This window comes from Etheostoma spectabile, chromosome 2 (genome assembly GCF_008692095.1).
Source record: "Etheostoma spectabile isolate EspeVRDwgs_2016 chromosome 2, UIUC_Espe_1.0, whole genome shotgun sequence".
In the NCBI taxonomy this organism is placed as follows: Eukaryota; Metazoa; Chordata; class Actinopteri; order Perciformes; family Percidae; genus Etheostoma; species Etheostoma spectabile.
The window spans coordinates 17,643,894-17,654,389 of record NC_045734.1 but is presented as its reverse complement, the minus strand read 5'-3'; the positions used below and the strand labels follow the sequence as shown (position 1 = coordinate 17,654,389).

Here is a 10,496-nt window from a genome sequence, read left to right as displayed (position 1 = left end):
CACACACACACACACACACACACACACACACACACACACCTTCAAATACACAACTACACACAGCAAGCCAAAACTCCCACTCACTCCCCTGCACGCTGTACAGGAGTGCCTCAGTAACGTCTCACATGAATGCGTGGGGAATCAGCAGGGCTTTGATAACAACATATGTTTTCATGTAGGGATTGGAGAGTGTAGATCCCAGGAGAGAAGCAGAACCTTTGCCAAAGGCACAGGGCCAAAGAGATTTACAGTTGCTGCACTGGCAAAATGTTTCACTGATTACACAGAATTGGTTCCCAAACCAAGGTGAGGTTTCTAAAGAGCAGAAGATCTTAGATCACAGTGAAGTCCTTTCAGGCATTATGCCAACCAAATGTCCTGCACTTCCTTGCTGATGGACGGTGATTTCTGTTACAACCACACTGCCACATTGTTATACTGAGATTGAGTCAGGAGCATTTTGTCCTTAATGTTGCGGTTCTTTTTGCAGTTGCAGTATGTCTTCATAGGGGCATTTCAGTCTTGTCTCACATTTTACTTTAGGGGAGCCCTGATGGGATAATGATAGCACACTAACTGCTATGCCACGTATCTTTGCCCTTAGAGTGCATTGCTTACATTTTTTAACATTGCTATCACGTGAAAGTGTCTTGGTGGCTTTTACCAAATCTTGTCTTATATGTCCTGCAGTGGTGCCGTAGGTAGAAACGGGCAGGAAGGAGGAGAGGACAGCAGCATAAGCTGCAGGTGGGGAGATGGGTATGATGCAGCTATGCAGGATCCCAAGACAACCAGAGAACAATCTGTTCTTTGTTTTTTTGCTGTGTGCACACACACATACACACACACACACACACACACACACACACACACACACACACACACACACACACACACACACACACACACACACACACACACTCACATTTTAATCATTTTATTTATGTCCACATTAAGAAAAATGGTACCTGGACAAACATTACAGATGCAGTACAATACATAAGCAAACTCATGGATCAGTGGCATGCAGCAGGTCTTCAAAATATTACTTAAAAAACACAATACTCAGTTCTTATGGGTATAAGTAGCAACGTCTCGCCAATAATGGTGGATATGGCACAGTACTTTGCAAGCTGTTTAGCCCTCTTTTTGATTGTTTCAACTTCTGTGTGTCTGTGTGTCTGTGTGTGTGTGTCTGTGTCTGTGTGTCTGTGTCCTAGGCTACTGAAAATGAAAACAAGTACCTATAGCCTACCTCTGAGATGGAGTTTAGGAGTGGTTGGCATTTAACTATCTTGGGGTAGAAAGCCTCCATGCAGAAATCAGAGGTGCAGCCTACCTCCAAAGTGTCTCATATGTCACGCCATCCTTGCCACTGGCTTTGTTGTTAGGAAGGCTATTTAAAAGAGTCTCTACCTCTTCATATGTAAAGTGCATTGTTACAAGAAAGAACGTTAGGTTAGGTGGCAGCACGTTCAGGTACCAGGATGGGGCTGAGAGATCCTTGTTACGCCTTTTGATTTAGGCACTTATTATCGTAGTAAGTCTGTAGGATTTTGATGTCATCAGAGCAGGGTGGAAGATCAGGATACACACACATACCCATACTACATACCACCAGGTGAGTTTAGCTAGCTTACTAGTTGCCAGTAACATAACATAACATTAACACTTATGTAAATAATTACTATAGCGTTGGTTTGTTTGATATGTGTGGAAAAGCACAGGTTATAGGTTTCAATGATGTCATATATTATTATATGTCCCATGATATCACCAGTACAGTCAGTACATAGAAGAGCTGACTGAAGTGGCAGCATGGCTTAGCTTTGCGTCCTTGAAGTTTATGTGTGTACACTAACGTGTTTGTGCGTGTGTGTTTGCATGCACAGGCCCTTGTGAGCCTTTGCATGAGTGGGTGCAGAAAGCACTGATAAGCAATGCTCATGAGTTCTCGCTGCTCCTGTGATGCGCCGATGCCGAGCTCTGCTGATGGTGGGGATATGTACCCGTTTGACCTATCATCAAGTAAACAGTAGGGGGAGGACAAAAGTGAGGATACGATGTTCTTTTCAATGTGACCTTAGCTCTTTACAGTTTTTTTTCGATTACTTAAGCACTATTTTGAAAACAGGGACCGTTTTTTCAGAACACCACACCCAATTAGCAGAACACCTCAAACCCTTTGCAAAATGAAACACTCTTGCAAAAACTATACACTAATTTATCAAAACCATATTTGGTTACTATACACACACCTTTCATATGACTTAATTATATTTCAACCAGTTACACCAAGTAGTTGCTAACTTAAAACACTTTTAACAATTATACCTCTCAGTAATTAGAGTACTGTAAATGAAGTACACACAAAAAGTGCAAATATACAATAAGTTCCCCAAACACTACACAAGACCAATGCTGCAGATTGGGGAAAATGTAAATAATTTCTCTCCATATACCCAAATTATTCATATGACCATGAATCGCAACAAAACATGTCCCAGTTTTCACGTTACTACAGTAGTGTGCATAACACTGTTAGCTCAGCAAACAACAGACAGACATATAATGCTGTATCGAGGTTACACTAACAGAAAAACAACAAACAAACTGAAAAGATCTGAAAAATACAGTACATAAAATACTAGACTTATCTGCTGCATTTTTATAGTGCTTAAACCTGATTTGTGTCTACAATTAAGCAATCATCGTGTGTTTGGGAACCTGATGGCTGTGTTTCATGGATTGGCTTATAGGTGTTTTTGTAATTTGACAGTCAGTGTTTTGGAATTGCAAGGATGTGACATCATGATATACCTCTGTGTCTAATGCAATCAAGTTTGTTTAGTGTTTATCACAATTGTTTTGCAAAAAGTATGAGGCAGACATTGTGCTTATAGTGGTGCACATCTGAGTCATTGTTTTGCTCCTTGAGTGTAAGGTTTTGACAAGTGTGTAATACTTTTGATTTCAGTGTGCAAGTAATTGGCAAAAACTATTCTGGGAATGGCCTTGCTGCCAAATGCTAAAAAAGTACTTCATGCTAGAGCACGGGTGTAATAATCTAAGCCGGCTCAGTGTAACAAGGTAACTATCAGGGCTAATGACAAATAATTCAGTTTTTATTCTCAAAGGTATGTGTGTCCAAATCCCAGATCCCATTGCTACAAGACCTCCAGGCTTTTGACTTGCTTACTATAATAGATCAGTTATTCTTCTTTTTTTAAATCAATTTTTTTTTTTTTATTATTAGTAGATTAGTTTTTTGTGCTATAATCAACCAAGACCTAGGTGTTCGGCCCAAAACAATAACCTCCTCTAAAAACAAAAGTATGGGCATAATGGAACTATCCATTACTGAAAAAGCAGATTTCCTCTAGTCTTTCCTCAGTTGCCTGATGTAGTTGTTACTCTCCTCCGCTGCACTACAGTCATTAAGAGCACAAGGCAAAACCAGCTATTTTAGCTGAAGCATGGTGGGTTGTGAATCCAGGGCCAATAAATAAAATTTAAAAAATCAACAACACTGCTGGGGGCATGTAGATTCCACCACTAATGTTGTCCCCAAGCAACAGGAGGCGGTTGAATGTGGCCTAGATCTGTTAGCGTTCAGATTTTCTTGGGATTACACGCAGTGTAACAATTGGACACCTTCTGAATATTATTTACTTGTTTATTGCTGCGAACAACCCCCACATCTATTTTTGGCAGACGATAGCTGAGCTGGAACAACGTTGTGGGGGTATTCATTTTTCCCTGGGTGCTAAATAGAGAGGCACAGTACGCTCAGTGCTTTTTATATCTCTCCCTGTGTTTTAACTGGAGGTATGCACTGTGTCTTTGTTAGATAAACACATGCCATTTCAGTCTTCCAATCATTATTTCCTACTTTCGATCGCGCTCAATGGAGTCGTCCGTTTATCTGTTCTCAGGTCTGGCTAAGAGATTGATGACCTGCCCCAGATGCACAGTGATGGTTTTGATTTATGGAGAATAACAAACTAAACCATGCATAATCTTACAGGTATTGTTGAATCTAAAGGTATTTTCATTGTGCAGACAAATGAAATAAAACACTATTTACACCATTAAACATTATGCCATCTGAGTAACATTTAAAATTGAACACATCAGGCTTTACGGTGGCATCTTTTGTGTGTCTGCAGGGTTAGAAGTTATTTTAGGAAAAGGTAAGGGCGATTTGAGATTCTCTTTGCTGAACTCACTGTCAATCCATTTTTACACCTGAAACACGTTCAGTGTGCTCGTGCAAACACCATTATCTCTGTAAATGTACAAGCAACCATTGAGTACAGAGTACCTGCCATGCTCTCGTCCTTGTGCTTTCATGAGAAGAGTTGTCACAGTACTTAGAACCTTACCTATAACTTTTAGTATGATCCATACATGTGTAGAATGAAGACTAGTAAATTAAGTTGAAAAAAAAATTCAGTATAAAGTTGAATAGTTGAATTTAGTGTATTTGTTGTCCTCATTCATGCACATTGGGCATGATGCTTCATTACATGGCAAATGCTTCAGACAAATATGAATAGCTCTGGTGATTAGCTCTTTTTTCTTTGTTATTATACCACGCTGTGACTGATAGAAAAAAAAGTTCCCTGTTCCCATATGTTGATTGGGGGAATGTGGCCAGGGTTGCCATGGTGATGCTTGTAACCCAGTTTGTCTCTTAGGGTTGAGGATTGTTCTTCATTGTGCTCAAGAGTGGAGATGGAGACAAGAGGGCAACATTGAGAGAAACAGAATTGGTCACAGCTCGCCTTGCAATATATAAATAAGAGATGGTATACACAACAATACACATTGTTATTTAGATTAAAGAAAATTTCACATCATGTAAACAATGTCATGTTACATGTTGTTACATGTTCACAAATCCATGCAGAGAGGAATGAATTAAATCTGTTATTCAGTGAAAATATGGTTCAATAGAGCTGTAAAATCATATGTAATTGCCAGAGAATTAAAAGAAAACAACCCAAAAGCATATTTTGTCAGTCCAAGATTCAGAAGCTCTGCATCTCAAGTATGCAGAATAACTTTTGGATAATTCTCCTTTTTAATTTTAGCACCCTGCTCTCTGCACCCTGAGTAAAATGCACACCAGCACAAAATTAACTTCAAATAGCCTAAGTTAACTTCAAATAGCCTCTGCTGCACCGCATGGTCCCCAGGTGCTAATGAATCCCTTTTCCAATCTCTATAGCTCACACAGGCCTTCTAAACTGTCCATTACAAGTGATACGCTCCTCTGAGAGAGAGGCATCTCCTTCTGTTTGTTTGCAATTCAGTCTGTTATTTCTTGCCTTAATTCGGCTTTTATCTTACAAATAGCATAAGGCCACGTCAAGATTCATCACTTGAACAGGGGGCCCAATGCTTTTGCGCCCATCTCTGGCATATTTGTTTTGCCTCGTCCGCATAAAAGCGTGGCGATGTACATGTACAAACATGCCGCGCTGAGGTAAAAGTGCAGACTGCCTGTTGCGGGAACTGAAAATAACAGTTTTCCATGTTATGCCTATGCATTCAGTGGGAATTTTCCATAAAGAGATGGTAGAAGAAGCATAAATTGCGCCTAATTATGTATTCCGCGGTATGTACAAAAACCTCCCGTGGCAGCGCGTCTCTATTTTGCAGTGAAAATTGTCTGCCTCTTAAAAGCAGGTGTAAATCAGCCGCAAGCAGGTTTCCTCGCATATAACTCCTGGTGAAATGGTAGCAGTAATCTGAGCAAGATGAAGACATAGGTCAAGGAGAAGAGCGGAAAGGATTTTTGCCATAATGATCACCCTTTTCCAGTTGAGTGAACACAAAATCATAAACCGTTACAGATTAATCAGCCATGCAATTTTACAGTTAGGCTAGGCTACTGGAAGAAATCAAAGATTACATTAAACTTCTCAGCATTCACATTCAATTCTAGCAGTTGTTAAAACGCCTCGCTACTTTACAAATATTTGCATCAGGATCATCTCAACAGTCATAGCATCAGTAGTGGGAATATTGCAGGCTGCACTCAGCCGTATCATAGCTCAAGTACTTAACGCTTTTCTACAGTATATCTATAGTGGGAGGAGAAAGGCGCTGATTACACGATGAACAGATTTGGTAAATACGACGTAAGCTGAAGTATCACAGTGTGCGCTTTCTGCGGGTTGGCCATGGCACTGCCATTGCTACGTTTGCAAATGTACACACATGAGGGCCATAGTTTGTTAACCCTGAGATGAGGGACACTGGCTGTTTCAGAAAGGGAGGTTAATCAAACTTGAGAGAGAGGGGTAACTCCAGCCCGTTTCAGAAAGAGAGGTAATTTAACCTAACCTGGTCGGGAACAGGTTTTCTTTAATAAACCTCCTCCGTCTGATACAGTGCTCTTTCATTTCCTCATTCATTCAGTCTGTATCAGGCGCATCTTAGCACAATTTATCTGCATTAATAAAAAACATTGTTGGTTTAGTGGTAGGCAGACTGTAAAACCTTTTTTTATTTCTCAAAACATAGCATTTCCTTTTGTTGACAATCCTGTTGATGAAGAAGCTGTACTTCGCAAGTAGTTAAATATACAGTATGTCGAGAGATGATATTGAGACCCCAACTAAAGATGCATTTTCATTTTCAGATGCTAGCCTAAATAAAATAAAGACAAGGCCAAGTCTGGAAATTGAATAAGTTGGAGTTTGAAAACAAACTGTCACACTTGCTTTTTTTGCTTTGTGATTTTTCCTTATTATATATTCCAGTAAAGTGCCATCCTCAAAGAAGTTTTCAAAGTTGCTAAAAAGTAGCCCATTGTTCAAAGTGAAAGCAGAAGTGATTGGATTTTGTTTGAACAATACCAAAGCTTCATCAAAGTTGGATTGTCATTATTTCGGAATACACGATGCAAGACCAGCACAGAAATTCTCATTTCCCCAGAGAAGGTGGGAAGACCAGACTATGGTATCTCTGACTTGTGCTGCTTAATGTGTCCCATTGAGCTTGAATACCATGTTCCCTAATTAGTATGTATGTAAAATAATGATTTCTTCGAAAGTTGAAAACTCATCCTGAATAAACAGAAGAAGTTACAAAATATCATTAGTATTCCAAAGTAGTATAGGAATTGGCTCATCTCTTCTCTTAAAAGAAGCAGTGTGGTTCATCCAGGTATTCTGTTTTAGGCCATTTCCAGGACTTGAAAGACTCTAAAGTGCTCTTATTATGCTCATTTTCAGGTTCATAATTGTATTTAGAGGTTATATCAGAACAGGTTTACATGGTTTAATTGTCAAAAAACACCATATTTTTATTGCATTGCACATTGCTGCAGCTCCTCTTCATCCTGTGTGTTGAGCGCTATGTTTTAGCTACAGATTGATCTAACTTTTATTCCATTTTTGTTGGGGGTTGCACATGCGCAGTAGCTAGGTAAGGACTACTAATTAGAAGCAGAGTATGAGGGCATGCCACGCATCTAGGCAAGCATTATAACGTGTTACAAAGTAACACCGGTATAATGTTACTTCAATACGTCATACCACTCAGCACTAGCTGGACTATAATAGAGCAGTTTGGAGCAGTTTGTAAACAGTGTTTTCTGAGAGAGATGGCGCCTTTGGGTGGACTTTGGGCTTTTTCACTTTGCAAACCTTGTAACATGCACAAAAAAGGTAATACAATAAAGAAAAAGAAAATAGCCAAAAAGCATAACATGAGCAATTTAAAGTTTCTTTTCCCTGTAGTACTGCCCATACAATTTTAGATTATTTGTTAGCTTGCTTGATTGAAATGGTTCCATCCTACAATATCCAGACGGAAAATCGTGTTTCCAGCTGAGATTACTTGAGCAACATAAAAATGTAACGCTACATCTTTCATCTGGTATAAACAGATTATGCTGAAACAGCTGAAAAAGTCGTCAACAGTTACCTAAGTGAATACAGTGTGTAGTTTCTTTTTAGCAACAGTTTTGCAACATATGTCTTACACTCCGGCATATAGTGTCCTTTCTCTCAAAGAAAGAGTCTTCTTTCAGAGTGAAATCAGTTTTACTAATGTGAGTCCATTTAGCTTTACAGTTCCAGGTACATTTTGCAAAGTGCATCTCAGATCAAATTTTCACTCACTATGTCACTCAGTACTCACTCACTTTGTCATTACTAAAAAATAAAGTGTCTTAATATTATTCTGAAGATATGATGATGATATTTTAATATTTGTGTATATATATATATATATATATACACACACACACACACACACACACACACCACACACATATATACACACATAGGTGTGTGTGGTGTGTGGATAGTGGTGTGTGTGTGTGTGTGTGTGTGTGTGTGTGTGTGTGTATATATTATATATATATATATATATATAATATATATATATATAATTATATAATTACTAGTATATATCATATATATAAATATACTGTGTGTATGTATATATAGATATCTATATAAATACTGTATACATAATGTATGTATGTTTGATTATATATATATATATATATATTAATTAGTTGTGTGTAGTAACGTACTGTATGTACAGTATGTATATATGTGTTTGCATATACAATGTATGTGTGTGTATATGTGTATATATCTAATCATACTGTACATATACATATATACATACAGTAGATATATACACTCATACCAGACATACACATATATATATTAACATACATACATACATACTGTAGGATATATACATAATGTACCATATTATATATATATATATATATATATATATATATATATATATATATCTCAGTATACTTTATATGCACATATTTATACACCATGTCCACTAAAGTGATTATTTGTCTCCTTTCTGTCCCTCTTTTGCTGTCTCTTGTCTCTAGGGACCCAGTTCATTGGAGGATCCTTCTAGTCCCAGTTTAGCCAGCACACAACAGCCTCGAGATCGACACAGTTTTGTCCAGGAACACTTCCAGGCTCAGTACAAGTAAGAAGCAGCATGCGCGGATATTTCAAAAGCTTTGTTTCACTTCTAACGTGGCTGATTGTTCCTCGTTTGTTGGCCTTTGAATTCAAGATAATGTCAAATCCAGTGCTGTTTTGTCTCCGTAACTATTTAGAAATGTAAGATGGCTGCAGTGTGAATGTGTGAGATTAATTCTGGTTAAGTAGATTCTGTATCTAAATTGTCTGAACTTTTCATTCTGTCTTGCGTAAATGACCAAGAACTAGTCTAGAAGAAACTTTAAAGTTTCTTCGTAGTTAATTGAAACAAGGATATAATTTACACTCAACTATGGAGTAAGGCCAGATTTCCCAATAAACTTTATGGGATGCCATCCCCAAGATGAAGACTGACTTGCTGACTCAAATGTGAATCCCATTCATAACACTTTGGTGCAGTATTTGGGCTCACTAAATACTTTGGGAGAACAACTTTCCAAATTTGAGCAACTTGCACAACACATTGCATGTGTTTGAAGTAATGCTATCACAGATTGTCAATGTATAGTTTGATCATTCCTTCTCATTATAGAGTCTATCTTGAAGTTGTAGGTATTTTCTGTTCCTTTGTTAAAGGTGCTGTAAGCGATGTCACTTGCACCACCAAACATGACAAACAGTCTTCCAGCGTTCCAGCCAATAACCGATGAAAAGGATTTGGGGGTTGGGGGATGGGGATTAGTGCATGGAGCACAGAAGGGAGGGAGAGGCAACGGGATAAGGAGGGAGGGGCGAGCTAGCCTCGTTTTGTTTGAAAATACTTTGAACGTGGAAACATCGCTTAGAGCACCTTTAAGTAGATTGTCTTGTTTTTTCTTTTGCATTGAGGTGTTTTCTATTTGTTCTTGTGAGTATTTCTTTTGGGATCTCAAGAGGTTTATCCTGATATATAAAAAGTGACCAAAAAAAGGACAAAACTTTAGTCAAAAGACTATAACTCAAAGCTCTTAGTAAGAAGTAGGACGAGGACTTTCTATCTTAAGTTCAATATCAATTATGCAGTAGGCAGGCTGGGTCTCACCAGGCACTATATCTAATGTCTTGAGGTTGTGTTTAGAGTGCAATACATACCATTAAAGAGAATAGGTATTCAGCCCAGGTTAGAATATGTTTTTCTCAGCTGTGGATAAGAGTCAGAATCATGAGAAAGTAGGTCAGACAAACCTGTGAAGGATTCAGGGGATCCATCTTTAGAGCTGCTTTCTGTCCCTCTTTACTTTATTTACAGAGGAAAGTTAAACTGAGGTTCTCTAGTTTAATAGAAACTTAAATGGAATTGGCTAAAGACCTTTCAGTAACCTTGTCGACACACATGGCTGTGGACATTTTCATCACCTCTTACCTTCGCTTTCAACTTGATTCGTGAACAATAGAACTGTGATATAAAATGGTTAATAATAGTGCTGTCAGTTATACTCGTCATTTACGGCGTTAACGCAAACCCATTTTAACGGCGTACTTTTTTTTTATCGCAAGATTAACACTCTATTT

At 38.3% G+C, this 10,496-nt stretch overlaps 1 protein-coding gene across 1 annotated transcript in view; it reads left to right on the top strand.

Annotated features, from left to right (window-relative positions):
* Positions 1-10,496, top strand: part of usp43a (ubiquitin specific peptidase 43a) — a 106,738-nt gene that overhangs the window by 31,871 nt on the left and 64,371 nt on the right. Inside the window, exon 3 of the mRNA XM_032536736.1 lies at positions 8,885-8,988. Within this exon, the coding sequence (XP_032392627.1) occupies positions 8,885-8,988 (104 nt within the window). The remainder of the gene's footprint in view (positions 1-8,884; positions 8,989-10,496) is intronic.